Raw genomic sequence first — 16875 nt, forward strand, 5'->3', positions numbered from 1 at the left:
ATTGGCTTCTGCCAGTCTTGGGGCTCTAAAGAACATGGCAGCACCCTAGCTGAAGACTCCCTCAGTGTCTGAAGCTGGAGATTGTGGAGATTACAGCTTCACATTGAGGAGAAATCCCAGACTATCAGTGGAGCAATCTGCCTGGCACAGAAGCTATACCCCCAACAAGCAGGGCAAGGGCAAAATGAGAGGTGGCAATTATGTGTATTCTTGTGCTACGAAGGATTGAGTTGCCTTGGTCACATCTATTCCTTATACCTCATTCCCCATCTATCTCTTCCCACTGATACCACCTATATGTGTAGCAGAGAGCATCTTGGTTTGAGGATGGAGCAGAGAACAGTGGGTGGGAAGGTTGTTTTATATTTATTGTTTACTGACTAGGCAATAGTTTTAGGAATATGGATCTATGGACTACATGCTAGGACCTGGTAGCAACAGTCAGAGAAGAGCAGCCACCTTCCAGGGATGCAATTCATCCTGTAGGTCTTGTCCCAGAAGGATGCAGTCAGAGGAGAGAAACTGAAATGAACTGAACTGAAGCTAGAATGGCAGCTAAGGAGAGAGAAAAACTAGAGGACAAAGCCCTCTGCCTTCTTCCTCTTTTGTCTTGTTCCTCTGAGTTCTCAAAGTTCAGGGGTGGGAGGAGCTGTCCAGGGATATTAGACTTGGTCTAGGGACATGGTTTAGCATCTCCAAATATGTCATTCCAGGATGGACACAAGCAATGATGATAGCTATGAGAAGAGACTGGGTCTAGGGATTGTTTGATTCTATGTATTTCTATCCTCAGCACTGGGTAAATGGAGGCCCTTAGTAAATGCTGGTTCATCCATTGATTCATATCACTTACCTGAGTTCTATCAGCTGAATTTGCCTTCAGGTCCTATCCCCAAAGAAGAGCATGGGTAGGGATGAGCAACCTACACTGGGCTTGGGGAGATTGGAAGAGGAGGACCAATCTAAGTGGCATTTTGAGTTTTTCTGGCTCTAAGAAGGGGTTGTCATGAAGTTCTGGGAAGCCAGAGTGCCCTGAAACCTTGTGAAGAGAGAGGTCGAGGCAGTAGGCACTTGGAAGAAGGATATGGACAGGCATGAAATCAATCAACAATCATTTAATAAGTACCTCCTATGTGCTAGGTCTTGAAGAGGCAAATTTGAAACGTGAGATGGTCCTTGCCTTCAGGGAGCTAATATTCCAAAGAGAGCCTTCGTTTGCTTTGCACACTTGCAGAGAGCTATATTAGAAGAATTCATTTTACTATTTTTCTGGGTTCCCCAACCAACCATGCATGCCCTGTGTTTGCCATTGGGAGTGAAGACAAGGCTGTGGGCTCTTCTAGGGCAGTGTTAACCTACCTGACTCCTAAAAGGACTTGAAGGAGCGTGCAGATGCCAGAGACAAAGAAAATGGTGCTGATGAGGTAGCTTTGGGACAGGGGATCATGCTGTAGGCACAGGTCCTTGGCCAGAATGAGCGGCACAGCCACAAGCCCTCCCAGGGCTGTGAGATAATGCTGCAGGGAGAGAGAGGAGAATGGCATGAAGACTCCAGGGCTGCTTGCTTCCCTGTGGACACAAAAGGGATGGTCAAAACCAAGGTTTAGGGGCTGGGTGGGATGGGACAAGGGGCAGCTAAGTGGCTCACTGCACGGGGAGTCAGGAAGACCAGACATCAAATCCAGCCTGAGACACTTCCTAATTGTGTGATTCTGGACAAGTCACTTAACCTCTGTTTGCCTTAATTCCCTGAAGGAGTAAATGGCAAACCATCCCAGAGTCTTTCCCAAGAAAACTATTTGGACAATATAAGTCTATTAGGATGGTCAAATAAATATTTTTAAAAAACCATTTCAGTTGAGGATCAGGATTTTCAGCGTGGATGGGTTGTTCATTTGTTTGTGCCTGGTGTTCTTACCTGAATCCCCAGGAAGATGCAGAGGTACCAGGGCGGAGTATCTGTTATGCTGTAGGCTAGGCGGCTATAGTTGGGATTGTTGGCCTGTCCATTCTGCTTCCTGCCTTGGCCTTTCATACTGGAACTTGGTGGGACATCATTCTGTAAAAACCAAGTCACCAACTTTTATTGAGCGCTCATCATGCCCAGAACTCTTGTTCTTGACCATAGGAAAGACCGAAGAACCAGCGAGTATAACCCCCCCCCCCCCCCAAGGGAGAGTCAGGTGTGGAGAACCCCAAAAGGAAGAAAAGGATATACTTAAAGCAACACAGAACTGAACACAAACTAATATAGAAAGTACAGAATACACATAAGACTAACTTGAAGGAGTATATACACATTCAACAAAAATACTGTGAATTATGCTTCTATGTTTGTTCCCTGGCCTTTGTCTCATAAACTATCCATTTTACAGATGAGGAAATTGAGGCACAAAGTGGTTGATGATTAATACTCAAGATCACACAACTAGTAAGTGTCTAAGGAATGATTTGAAGTCATGAATTAGTTAGGGGTGAAAGAGAAAGGGAAGAAAACAAAGCATGACCTAATAAACTCTAAGCAACTAGAGGAAGCATGGGAGCACCACTCAGGAAGGGGAATCCTTGGTGAGACACCCCAAAGGCCAAAGGTAGCTTGAGAATATTAGTTCCAGGAGATAGGCTTTAGGACCTAACATATCCAGTGTTTCCAGGTATGGGGTATAAAGTCAGTAGCACTCTGCTCCTATTACCATATATATATTTTTTTCAGTCTGAAAATTATTTAATAGTTACAAAACATTTTTTCACAGATTCAGTATAAAATAGCAGTTGATTTCTCCATAATTATTAGAATTATTTATACTTGAGTTCTTGGTGAAGTGGGCTTGAAATCAACAAAAGTGGTCTGTTGGCTCAGAAATCATCCTTCGGAAGGTGATGGACTTCTCCATTAATGGCAATGCAATGTCCCTGAACAATCTGCAGGGATCTAAAAAATACTATCCACAAGCAGAGGATAAACTGTGGGAGTAAAAACACCGAGGAAAAGCAACTGCTTGACTACAGGGTTGGAGGGGATATGACTGAGGAGAGACTCTAAATGAACACTATAATGCAAATTCCAACAACAGGGAAATGGGTTCGAGTCAAGAACACATGTGATACCCAGTGGAATCGTGTGTCGGCTATGGGAGAGGGAAAGGTGGTAGGAGGGGGGCAGGGAGGAAAAGAAAATGATCTTTGTTTCCAGTGAATAATGTATGGAAGTGAATAATGTATGGAAATGACCAAATAAAATAATGTTTAAAATAAAAAAAAAGAAATGATGAACAGGATGTTTTAAAAAAGACCCATATGAAATGATGTAGAGTGAAATGAGCAGAAACAGGAGAATATTGTATATAGTAACAGCAATATTGTGGAATGATCAGCTATGATAGGCTTAGCTACTACCACAGCAACACAATGATCCAGGAAAATTCTAAAGAACTTATGACAAAAATGCTATCCACCTCCAGAGGAAGAACTGTTGGAGTTGGAATGCAGATGGAAGCATATGATTTTTCACTTTATTTATTGGGGTTTTTGGTTTTATATGATTATTTTCTTACAAAATGAATAATATGAAGATATATTTTGCAAGATAATACATGTATGACCCAGATTGAATTGCTTGCCAGTTCCAGAAGTGTGGAAAGGAGATAATTTAGATCATTTAGATCAATCTTATGTGGAAATTTGTTATTACATGTAATTGGTAAAGTAAAATATCTTTATAATAAAGAAAAAAAACAAAAAAAACAAACAAAAAAAGAAATCATCCTTCGAAGCATCCTGCCCTTCCTCTGTCTGTCTTGCTCAGGTTTAGGTATGACTGTTTCCTTTAGAAATAGCTTCTTTCTTTATTCCTTCTTTGGAGGTTTGAAGTGAACTCTGCAACGGTCATTAAATACTTTCCAGCTTCGGTCATTTACTACTTCTTCAACATTCAGTTCTGACTTGCATCCATTTCAACTTTGGCTGCTCTTTTCCAATTTGCTTTAATAATGTTAAATCATTTGAGTCCTTCTCTCTCTGTTCTTGAAGAGCCTTTACTACTGCTGATGTCTGAGCTATGCAGTTTTTTATTACTTTTTCCCTGTTAGCATGAACTTCCATCAAAGACTCATCGAGTTGTTTACAGGTTTTGCTGGCCTCAATTTTTCCTGCAAAGGAAGCTGTTGGAACCGTAGTGTTTAATTCATGTACTATTCTGTCATCAATCATCCTCATCACCTTGAGTAATTCCTGGAACTTGGCGAACTCCTCACAATTCACACTTCCAGTGGGTGCCGACATATTGGACATCCTCCTATTACCATATTGTTCAATACTGATGGAGGCAGACATTATTAACTGGGTCCACCATGTTATTTCATCTCTACTGGGCTCCCACTAATGTAGAGAAATTCCACTCTTGTGCCCTGATTGAGTTTCTATCAAGCTCTTCTCTGGGACTATTCCAAACTTTTTCTTCTTTTTTTAAACTCCTTAAATCACTCCTAGTCCACTCGTTGTCTTTCAGCTGAAGACCTACTTTACAGAGAAAATCAACACACATCTTGAGCAATCTCTTTTTCTCTAAATCTACTCATCCAAAAATCATTACCTACTCTCTACTCCTTTACCAGACCCCTCTGGTAGTCTGGTGAAGCCAATGGGACATTTCTTGGAATGATGTTTTTAAATGCATAAGATAATATTTTAAAAGATTACAAAGAAAATTAATTACATCGTGTCAATGTTATATATGTGCTAAAAAAACAGTATGTGTTCATTTAAAGCAAACAAACCTGGAAATACAAAGCCAAGGTGTAGACTCATAACTCAGGGCTCACAGGGCTCAAGTTTAATCTTGGATAATAAATATATAATAAATGAATAAAAAATATTAGATTATGCTCTAGGAGCATCTGAATTGGACTTATTTCTAGTTTTCCACTAAGGAGCTTCTCTTCCCCTGTAAGCATCAAGCATTAAAGACACTAAACATATATAGATATATAAAGGTATATAATATATATATATATATATATATATATGTTCTCACGGGTATATAAAGAACAGGGAAGGGATTAGAATCTTCATTCCTTTAATAAAGTAGTAGTAACCCATTTCTGGTGAGCTTCCCATTCCTCTCTTCCTTCCCCCTTTCTCCCTTGGGTTTATTCAAATTTTCTTTCATTTTAAAATCTCCAAGACCCCTTTTTGAGTTTTCTTGGCAAAGATACTGGAGTGGTCTGCTATTTCCTTCTCCAGTTCATTTTACAGATTAGGAAACTGAGGCAACAAGGGTTAAGTTACTTGCCCAGATTGCCACAGCTAGTAAGCTTATGAGGCGATATTTGAACTCATGATGAATGATGAGTGTTCCTGACTCCAAGCCTGATGCTTTATCCACTGAGCTACCTAGTTGTCCTTAGGTTTATTCATAATTCCAGAAAAATCAAAGCACCCAGTAGTCCAGTGTGCCCAACTTGGGGACACCTTTGAGGGACAGGTATAGATTCACTGACATGGAAACCTCCTTATCTCCCACCTTGAGGGGAACCTCCATCTATTGGCTGCCTTTAACTCTAAAACTGTCAAGATTGAGTCATTCCCTGGCAGAACAAGTTGTAGTATGCAACTGTGGTGGAATACTATTATGTTATAAGAAATGATGAGCAGGATGGTTTCAGAAAAACCTGAGATGACTTCTATAAATGCCTACTAATGTTTAAATAATAAGAGTAAATTGTAATGATTTGCTACCTATCTCCAGAGAGAGATCTGATGAATTCTGCTTTTAATCTAATCCCTACCCTTGTTTTACTTTCCTTTCCACCTCCTCCCTTCTTATTCCCCTCTTATTTTTTTCTTTAGGGTCTATTCGATTACCTCCCCCCTCTCTTTCCCTCCCTTTTTGTACTCCCCCCCACTCCCCTCTCCTTGGTTTTTCTCTCTCAACTTTCCTGTAGGGTAAGATAGATTTTGATACCCCAATGGATCTAGAGGCTCTTCCCTCTCAGAATTGATTCCATTGAGAGTAAAGTTTAAGTATTACCTATTAGCACTCTCTTCCTCTCCTTCTTATATAGTATTCTTCCCCTCCCCCTCCCATATGCCTCTTTATGTGGTATAGAATATTCTATTTTTCTTATTCCTTCAAGTTTCTCTTAGTGCTATCTTCTGTTCCCCCTTTTCTTTTTTTGCATATCATCTTAAACCACTTAGAACCCCAGCCTCTACCTGTGAATAATTCTTCTAACTACTATAATAGTGAACACAGTTTTTGACTGTTACAAATAATATTTTTCCATATAGGAATATAAAAAATTTGACCTTATTAAATAACCTTTTAAAAAAAGAACCCCCCCCCCTTTCTTATTTACCTTTTCATGTTTCTCTTGATTTTTGTATTTGGACATCAAATTTTCCATTTAATTCTAGTCTTTTCTTTACAAGTACTTGGAAATCTTCAATTTTGTTAAATGCCCATACTTTCCCCTGGAAGTACATAGTCAGTTTTGATGGGTAGGTGATCCTTAGTTTTAGACCCAATTCTCTTGCCCTTCTGAATATCATATTCCAAGTCTTGTGGTCCTTTAGTGTGGAGGCTCTTTCTGGCTTCTTGTGATATTTTCTCCTTAGCTTGGAAGCTCTTGAATTTGGCAATTACATTCCTGGGGATTGTCTCTTGAGGATTTAATGTAGAGGGTGATCTATGGACTCTTTCAATGTCTATTTTGCCCTCTTGTTGAAGAACATCAATTCGGTTTTCTTGGATAATTTCTTGTAGTATGATGTTAAAATTTCTGTTTATTTCCAGGTTTTCAGGTAGGCCTATGATTCTCAAATTGTCTCTCCTAGACTTGTTTTCCAACTCAAACATCTTCTCAATTAGATATTTTGCGTTTCCTTCAAATCTGTCATTCTTTTGACTTTGCTGTCTTAATTCTTGCTGTCTTGCGAGATCATTGGTTTCTACTTGCCCAATTCTAGTTTTTAAAGACTGGTTTTCAGCTAAGATCATTTGATTTTCCTTTTCAGTCTGGTCTATCCTGTTTTTCATGGCTTCCAGCAGGTCATTTCTGGTCTTCAATTTGCTTATCATTTCATTTGATTTCTGGGCTTCTCTTTCCAAGTGGGAGATTCTGTCTTTTAAACTGTTATTTTCTTTTTTAATTATTTTCCACTTTTCTTGCCAGGTTTCTTCTGTCTTTCTCATAATCTCAAATCCAAGCTTCTCAAGAGCTTGGGTCCAATTTCCACTTTTTTTTTTGGAAAATTTGGATGTTTTTACTTGTTTGTTGTCTTTTGCTATCTCCTCTGTAGTCTGGAGTTTTTCTGCATAAAAATTATCTAGGGTCAAGGTTTTCTTCTTGGTTTTTTTATTGTTGTGGATTGTAGTTCTTGGCTGTTGGTGCCCATTACTTTTTCCTTCCCAGTCAGAAGTCTAAGTGAGAAAGGTGGGAGATCTTTGTATTGAGCTCCAGAAAGGTTTTGCCCTGAGGCTATTTTTCTAGTTTCTGCAGCATGGTCTGCTGTGTGTAGCCCTGTGTTGTCTTTGTGCCAAAGCTCTGTATTCTTCAGCCTTCTGGGGTCCCAAGTCTTGCTGCTCTTAAGGGTAAGTCTGTGGTGTCTTCAGCCAGCCCCTGAGAACCTAGAGATTGCCCTGCAGAGGTCTGAGTGTACAGGGTAGGCAAGTCTTTGTATTAAGCTCCAGAGAGATTTTTGCTCTGAGACTAATTTTTGCTTCTCTGTAGTCTTTGCTTTAAGCTGTCCCTTTCTGCCCAATCTCTGTGTGCTATCTCCACATTTCCTCAGCCCCCTGGGGTCCTTGCTGCTCTTAGGAGTAAGTCTGTGGTGTCCTTAGCCAGCACCCGAGAACCTAGAGGTTGCCCCATGCTCACTATGACACTTGTGCCATAGGTGGAGTGAAGGAGGGGTGATGAGTTCACCCTTTGGTGGGAGTAATTTCTCCCCCCTTTAGCATGGAAATGCCCAAACTTTGCCTACCTTCAGTGCTGCACCCTACAGTGGAGCCCCTTTGCTCATCTGATTTTGATTTTGTCCTTTTGAGGTCCTTTATATTGACTGGTGGAGAGGAGAGGAAGAGCCTTGCTTCTATTCTGGGGTCATCTTAACCTGGAAGTCCTGGTGAATTCTGAGTGCAGATGGCAGCATGCTTTTCCATTTTCTTCTTTGCAAAAACAGTGGAAATATATTTTGTATGACTTCACATAGAGAATTGCTTTCTTATTGATGAGGGATCCTAGGTTTACCTTGTACCCCCAAATTATAAAAGTGTTTCAGACCAAACTGTAAGCAGGAAAATTCTTTTGCTTCCTTGCATCCTTGTGACTACTAACCTAAAACATCAAAACTCCTGATAAAACCCTGCAACATAAAAGGGAAAGTCCCCAGAGAGAATTCTCTTCCTTGGGTCATCCTTTAGGTTTTGAGATGGACACAGAGATACACCTCCAGACTATGCTTTGATACCATGGGGTTGTATCTAAGATATCTCTTTGTCCCTTAAACTATGAGGGTCAACCGCTACGTCTTCAGGTTGACCCCAGTCAGAAGATCAACCTCTCCTCTTGTGCCTGAGTCTGAGTGCATGCCCTCCTGAAGTCCTGTGTCACCTGTTGTAAAGAGTATAAAGACTCCAGAATTGATGTCTTCTGGGAGGCAGCTTTCCATCTGTGCTCTCCTCCCAACCAAATTCAATATGAGTTCTGAAGAAATGAATTTCTCTTTTTATTTCTAAGCTAAGTTTGGGAGTCTTGCATTCTTACAAAGGGTACCCTTCCCAAACACAGGGGCTGCACCTCAAGTCCTCCACACCACTATCAATTGCCTTCTCAGTGGGTAGAGTTGGAAGGGGAGGGAAGGGGAGAATTTGGAACTCCTCAACTTTTAAAAAATGAATGCTAAAAATAAATTAACTAATCTTTTTAAAAAAGATTGTGCTGTCCCTTGTATTTTTTCTTTTCAGCCAGTCTTATTTGCTCTATCCAAAGAATGAAGATCTTGGTTTACCCACAATGAAAACTCTATGAACTGAACTGATGAGAAGGGAAGAACTTCTCTTTACATAGGTGCTAAAAAATGGACCAAGGTATGTGTTTCTGCTCTGGTTGTTTGTCCTTCTGAATTTCAGGTGCCAGTGATGATCCCCACTAGCCCCAGGAGTTGGAGCCAGGATTCCAGGTGGGGAGTTGCAGTCAGCTAGCAGAGAAGCCAGAGTACCTGGGACTCAGGTCTGGGATCAGGGTTAGAGGATTGATCTTGGAACTCTAGAGGAGGAAACCAAGCTGAGCTTTTTGTATATTTATTTCATGCTTTTGAAAAAAAAATATTTCTTTGTCAAATCTAATTAATTTCCAGTGGTTAAATGGAACTGTAGTGCAGGAGACCATTCCCTAAAACTGAAGGAACAACATTGGTGGAGGGCTGGAGCCATTTGCAGAGAGCCTGGTCACTCCTGATCCCCTTAAGGGTCCTGGAGAGCTCTGGAAGAGAAATTCAGCTTCCTTGGCCTCCAGGAAGTGACAGTCAAGGTGATGTGTGTTATAGGAGCAGAATGGAATAAATACAGAGAAAAGGACAAATAAATACAGGAAGTTTGGGTGGGAAGGCACTGACAGTCAGAGAAACCAAGGACGCTTTCCTGCAGAAGATGGTATTTGAGCAATGTCTTAACCTAAGAGAAGAAGCAGGAGGAAGTATGTTCCGGGCACATGGGAGTGTCTGTGATAAAGCATGGAGGTGGGAGATGGGGTTCAAATAAGAAGAGACTTATAAAAATGACTTGCAAACCTCAAGGTGAATATAAATTAAGTGCTGATAATCCTGCCCTATCGTGCTACATATAAGAAAAGAGTAGCTAAGGTGAAGTGATTCATCTGTGGCCATACAGCTTGTGAGCGGGTAATGGCAAGATTTAGATTCAAGTTGTTCTTTTACTAAAGCATCCTGCTTGGTCTCTTCCACAGTGTAAACCACAAAGCTTTATATAAAATACTTTTAGAAAAAAGAAAGAAAGAAAGAAAGAAAGAAAGAAAGAAAGAAAGAAAGAAAGAAAGAAAGAAAGAAAGAAAGAAAGAAAGAAAGAAAGAAAGAAAGAAAGAAAGAAAGAAAGAAAGAAAGAAAGAAAGAAAGAAAGAAAGAAAGAAAGAAAGAAAGAAAGAAAGAAAGAAAGAAAGAAAGAAAGAAAGAGAAAGAAAGAAAGAAAGAAAGAAAGAAAGAAAGAAAGAAAGAAAGAAAGAAAGAAAGAAAGAAAGAAAGAAAGAAAGAAAGAAAGAAAGAAAGAAAGAAAGAAAGAAAGAGAGAGACAGAGAGAGAGGGAGGGAGGGAGGGAGGGAGGGAGGGCAGGAAGGAAGGAAGGAAGGAAGGAAGGAAGGAAGGAAGGAAGGAAGGAAGGAAGGAAGGAAGGAAGGAAGGAAAAGGCAGAAACCTCTGGGAGAGGTAAATACTTGATCCTGAGATCAAGCCCATGGAGGAAGCCAATGTATACTGACTTCACTCCTGAAAGATTTCTGAAAGGTGATACCAAGGAGTTTGGACACAGGAGAAAAGAACAGTTGAACTCCTAGAAGAGATCTGAAGTCGAGGCAAAAGAAACTGGAAATACAAGCCTAACTGGTCATTCAAATGATCAACTCCGAACTCCCCAGAAGCATTTGCATCCGGATCCAAACACTCCAGCTAGCCCTGGCATTCAGTGTGTCCTATTGTTTACCCCATTTGGATCAACGTATTAGTTTATACCTCCTATGGGGCCCCAACTAGACTTTGAGCTTTTTGTTAGCAGGCATCATATCTTATACTTTTTTTCCTTAGTGTGGTGCTCTAGTGGCTTTTGTGACAGAGACTGGCACTAGAGAAAAAGTGCCATGCTAAAGAGTATGTGAAATTGATCACCTGGGGGGGGGGGAAGGCCCCAGGAGTGAAATCGAGAGGAGGAGAAGACTCTGGCTTGGAGAACAGTTGAGGGTCTCTCAGTCTGGAGAAGCCAAAGAGAAGGTGGAAAAAGACTTTCTCCTGAGGGTTACTCATTTTTTCTGCTGGTGACTGGAAATCTTTCCCCCCAACATTTTCCAATTGAAGGGACTTCTGAAGAGAAACCTGAGCAGACTTTACCTCAGCTCCTGTTGCCCAGGGGTGAGTCCATCTGACTTTCTCTCAGAGGGCTCAGGCTGCCAAGGCCTGAGTTCCCCCCCAAACTTGAGGAGGGAGGGGAAAGGGTATAGATAGACAGGGACCCGCTTTTCCCACTTTCCTTTTTCCATTCTTCCCTGTCTGTTATTTCCTTTTGTATTACCTGATTGAGTTGACATTAAAAATTATCTGTTCCCCAAGCTGAGTGTGAGTGAACGGATCAAGGGGAGATCCTTTGGTTTTGAGTAGTGGAGGGGGGACAAGAGGGACAAGATCAAATCTGAGAGAGTGGCTTTAGCTAAGGAGGGAATGCAGAAGGGGAAGAATCTTCAAACCCTCTCTCCTCTCTGAGCCAACCCATTACATCTGCTGTCTCCCCTGAACCCCACTTCAAGAAGGGGGTTCTCCTCTCCCCCTCTCCATACTGAAAGTCCAAGCTTCCCTTGGGGTTATAAACTTTCATCTTGTATCTTTTTTTAAAGACACTTTCCAGAAATACAGTATAAGATGACTTTTTTTTTCTATGCTGTTTTAAAGCTCAAAGACAAAACAGTTTTAAAAAATTATCTCCAATATTAAGTATCAGTTCCAGGTCTAGAGATGGGAGGTCCTAGGTTCAAATTTGGCCTCAGCTACTTCTTAGCTGTGTGACCCTGAGCAAGTCACTTAACCCCCATTGCCTAACCCTTACCACCCTTCTGCCTTGGAACCAATACACAGTCTTGATCATAAGATGGAAGGGAGGGTTAAAAAAAAAAAGAATTCCAGATCCTTTGTCACTTGACTTATTGTTCAGCTCTTTCCCCCTTTGATTTAGTCACCTAGAAATGTTTTACAGGAGTGACAGGTGTTGGAAAGCCAAATCCTATAAGAAAAGGAACGACTGACTGCATTCCTCTAGTCTCCTTAATGATCGCCTCCACAGAGGTGCTTATTTCATTCTAGCAGCAGCAGAATGAGTCAGAACATCAGAAATCCCTTTAGTGGGTCTTTCCTGTCCCTTTTCCTTTTAGATGTGTCCCTTATTTCACACACACACACACACACACACACACACACACACACACACACACACACACACACACAGCTTTCCTCGCCCCTTAAGACCCACTTCCCAAGCACCTAACTCACCATTGTGTTGGGGTTCTCACAGCAGATGATGGTAGAGTGGGGTAGCCCAGAGTCTTCTCTTTCCAAGCTCCTTTTTTAAAAAGGTGGGAATTAGAAATGAGGAGAAAGGAAGGAATTTGCTGAAAGAGAAAGGAACAACCCAATTCCAGAAAGTCTGTTTTTGTTTACAGCCCAGAGGGAGGGGATGTTCTCTGTAGAGCCCAAGTAAGCCAAAAGAGGGTCCCACTCTGGAGAGATGGGGAGGAGGAATCACTGTGCTGGGCGCTGCTCTCTTCAAAAACTCACCCTGGTTGGCCTTCCCTCTCCTCAGCCCTGCACCCTAATAGCCTAAGAGGGGAGGAGTATTTATGGGGAAGGTGTGGCATTTTGGACTTTGCTAGAGCCAGGGATTTTGGGTGGGCAGTGGGAAGCTCTAGTATTTGTAACTTCTGTCCCAGTCTTGGTTTAGTTTCAGTGATGGAGGCAGTCTTGGTACAAACTATTACAATACAGTTTTATTAGAGCTAACAGTCAGAAAACATGCCATAAGTATCTGAGGTTTAAATGGGATTGTATTCATGGTGGCCAGCCGAAGAAACTGAGGTAATGGGGGAAGCCAGGACAGAAAATGCATTGTTTGAATTTACTATGCTCATTTGGGCTTCCTAATAGGTAGGTGTGATACCAAAGAGGAGAGAGGAGTACTTTGTAGTGCTTTTCCCTCCAAGGCTTGTCTACGGTTAACTCATCCCTCCCCTTCTGGAGAGAAGAATCCAGGCGGTCACTGGATAGAAGAAAGCAGCTTCCAGGAGACCTGACTCCAGAAAGTTCATCTCTTACTTCAGTGATAAAATGTCCCTTCACACAGGGGTAAATGAAAGCCCACATTGAACCTCAGCTGCTTAACTTAAGCTTGTAGTGGAATTTGAGATTCTTAAGTTCTTTTTAAAATTGTTTTTATTATCAACTTGAAACATTTTTAATATACAAAGACTAGAAAAGAGAATTTCACTGAAAGGAATAAAGCTACAAACTATTGTATTGATTTGGTTTTTTTATTTTTCTTTAGTACATATCAAATATAAAAGAAAATCACCCCATTTAGTTGTCTCCTTCCTTCTGCTTCTTTCATTATTTTTAGATATCTCATTGATGCTTTTTTCTTTTTCTTCTTTTTTTGGCATTACTATTGACACCACCATCAATTACTTCCCTAAAGTATTTGTAACAAATAAATGTAGCAAATAAATCAAGCAAAGAAAAGGAATGCATTGACTATATGGAACTCTTAATTTCCACCAGATTCCTCTCAGGCATTATTTGCTAACCCTGTGGATGCGCCATATTGGTAAAGGGTGGGGAGGCAAAGGGTGAAGCTCTTTGGTCCTAGTCCACAGTGCAAGGAAAGCTGAGAACACACTAAAGGGCTTTTAAGGGGTTGGTCTTTATAGACTGTGATAAAAGGAAAATAGGATGAAAGGAGTTTGGAGTGGGAAATAATTTTATAGATCACGTTTTCCAACTTACAGATGAGGAAACAGGTTTAAAGAAGTTGACTTACTTGAATCCAAACAAGCAAATGACTAAATCTTGACAAAAACACAGGCCTCCTATTCAGATTCAGTTCTCTTTCACCTACAACTCCAGGCTACAGACATGGGAGATGCTACAAAGAAAAAAAATGGTAGATGGCAGTGATTCCCATTCTGTAGAAATAAGAATATTCCTGGAAGTTTCTTGTTTGTAAGGTCAGGGATAGGTGCTACTATCTGATATCTTAGAGAAGGGGGCTGACCAAGAACAGAGTATAAACAAAAGATGAACCCTACTCTGATAAATTTGGGTGGCATTAAGATATCCTGGTAGAGTTACCATCCAGGGGGGATATGTAGACTTAAAAGTCTATGGTAGCTACATCCATTGCCTGAGATGATACTTTCCACAAGTCCAAATGTAAAGAGAAGAGTAAATCTAAGCTCTACTTGCCCCTTAGAGGTGATGGTTGGAAGTTGTTATTATTGTTCATCCTTCATTTTCTTTTTTTAAAACCTCTTACCTTCCAGCCTAGAAAATCAATACTAAATGTTGGTTCCAAGGCAGAAGAGCAGTAAGGGCTAGGCAATGGAGACTAAGTGACCTGCCCAAGGTCACACAACTAGGAAGTGTTTGAGTCTAGATTTGAACCCAGGTCCTCCTGTTTCCAGGTCTGACTTTCTCTATCCACTGAGCCAGCTAGCTGCCCCCATTCTTCCTTTTCAAAGAGCATCAATGCTATCCCTGTTTTATGTTTTGCACATGAATTAGGTTTAAGTGAGGCAGAGTTGCGCAAAGTTATCAGCCTTACTGTCTCCTCCAGAATCGTCAAAGTCCAGGGGCAGGACAAAGGTCAGATGGCTTTGTCATCTCTCCACTGCACCTGCTTCTCCTGCCTTCATGGTCCCTGGAATAAATTGTTCTCTTCTGCCCATTCCACCAGAAAAGCCTTCACATGCTTGGGGCAGACATCTCCCCTACCTTCCCCTCACCCCGATGGAGCCAGCTTGTGGCCTCTGCCTGTGCTAGGGCTCCTTGGAGCCAGCGGTGAGAGGATGAGTGAGTGGATGAGCAGCCCTGGAAAGGATCTGGCCAGCCTTCACACCAGAGTTTCTAGTCCTCCGCACACAACCCATTCACCTTGCTTAGAGATGAAGATCCTGGCACAGGAAATGACCACAAGGGTAGGCAGCAGAACTGGTGTGGAGGGTCATTTAGAGCCCATTCAGAGGAGACAAAACCACAAGAGATCAAGGAAAAGATCCGTAGAGACATTTCTAGATTTAGCAAGGAGATGATGTCTGCTTCAGGTTTCAAAGGCTGGACTAGAGAAGAGCTGACAGAGCATCCCATTTCAAAGAAACTACATGCTTGAAATTCTAAGACTTGGGTTCAAATTGCAGGTGCATTGCTTATTAGCATTTTGAGGGGAAAAATTATCATTTTTTTGTTTTTGTAACTTGCATTGGGCAGCTAGGTGCCAGGTTTGGAGTCAGATCTGACTTCAGATATTTGGTGTGACCCTGGGCAAGTCACATAAACCCTGCTTGCCTCCGTTTCTTCATCTGTAAAATAAGCAGGCGAAGGAAATGGCCAACCACTGCAGTATCTTTGCCCCAAATGGGGTCATGAAGAGTGGGACACAATTGAAAATGACGGAATGGCAAAGCTTGCATTGCAGGCAGAAGGGCCTGATTCAAAGGGGGAAACCCTCTTTATTAAATTTATTAAGTGTTCTGGGGGCCACTGGGCAGGCCCCTTCCCCTCTCTACTCCCACCTCCCTCCTCTTTGACTAGGGATTATAATTTGGCTTGGGTTGTGTTGGGGAAAATGCTTTTAAAACCTTAAGCATTATTAGGACACGTTGCTATTACTGAAAAAGAATGACAGCTGAGATGGATTTCCACTCATGTCCAAAGAAGGGAGAAACAAACAAGCCCCTTTCCCAGGAAACCTGAGTCATTTGAGCTATAAATGAGACTCCACAAATCATAAACCCAGTCCTTGGAGCAGCATTGGGCAATGTGCTTGCATGTTAAGATATGGCTTACACTGCATGGTGGGGTTCTCTGAGTCATGAGGACGAGTAGATAAAAAGCAGTGGGAATTAAGGGCCTGTTCTTATAGCCCCCAAGGGGAGGACCCCAAGAGCTATTTTCAGGGTAGGAGTAGGGAACGTTACATCCCAAATTTTTATTGTTCTTCAGTCATTTTTAGTCCTGTCCAACATTCCATTTCTTGTCAGAGATACCAGAATGGACTGCTATTTCCTTCTCCAGCTCATTTTACAAATGAGGAAACTGAGGCAAACAGGGTGGCTTGACTTGTCCTGAGTCACACAGTTGGTAAACAGATGAGGCCAGATTTGAACTCAGGGTGAGGAGTCTTCCTGACTCTGTGTCTGGCATTCTATCTACTTTACCAGCCAGCTGCCCTGTGGCATTCGTACAAGCTCCCAAACTTTGCTTGAAGACTTTCAATAAGGAAGACTCAAATATGTTCCTAGTTATCTTATTTCACTTTTGGCCAGCTTAATTATTGCAGAAATATTTCCTCACATTAAAGCCAAATCTGCCTTTCTGTAACCTCCACCCATTACTTCTTGTTCATGTCCCTGGCAATTTGTTCAGCCTGTCCTGTACACATTCATCCTCATCCTGAGACACTTGGAAAGCAGCGCAAAGTCTAGCACAGAACCCTGAGACAGCCTTATTGAGACCTTTATCCAACCGGACGTGGACCTATGATAGAGTATTCTGTGATTCACCGTCATTTAACCAGTTCAAAAACAACCCTCTAGCCCACATCGTTTCACCTTATATGCAAGGACAACAAGGAATATTTTCCGGTATGCTTTGCATTAAGTACTCTGCATAGATAACATCCTCCGAACTACCTATTTGATAACCTTATCAAAAAAAGCTTATTCTGGAGTGGAGCCAAGGTAGCAGATAAGTGCCAGCCAAATTCTCCCAATATTCCCCTTTAAACAAAGGGAAATTCATTCATTCAAATATTCAAAATAATGCTTCAAATTGGATTTTGGAGAGTCAGAGCCAACAAGATATTTTTCCATCTTAAAACAACTTAGGAAGTCAAGA

The 16875-nt window shown here is 41.4% G+C and overlaps 1 protein-coding gene and 1 pseudogene across 1 annotated transcript in view; both read right to left on the bottom strand.

The window, feature by feature from the left end:
* LOC100022115 (solute carrier family 23 member 1-like) overlaps positions 1 to 16875 on the bottom strand; it is a 59791-nt gene that overhangs the window by 28556 nt on the left and 14360 nt on the right. Inside the window, 4 exon segments of the mRNA XM_016426178.2 lie at positions 1360 to 1517; positions 1919 to 2059; positions 12262 to 12331; positions 13802 to 13906. Coding sequence (XP_016281664.2) covers positions 1360 to 1517; positions 1919 to 2059; positions 12262 to 12264 — 302 coding nt within the window. The 5' untranslated portion in view covers positions 12265 to 12331; positions 13802 to 13906.
* LOC103097521 (protein MIX23-like) lies at positions 3757 to 4797 on the bottom strand (annotated as a pseudogene).

Source organism: Monodelphis domestica, chromosome 5 (genome assembly GCF_027887165.1).
Source record: "Monodelphis domestica isolate mMonDom1 chromosome 5, mMonDom1.pri, whole genome shotgun sequence".
Classification (NCBI taxonomy): Eukaryota; Metazoa; Chordata; class Mammalia; order Didelphimorphia; family Didelphidae; genus Monodelphis; species Monodelphis domestica.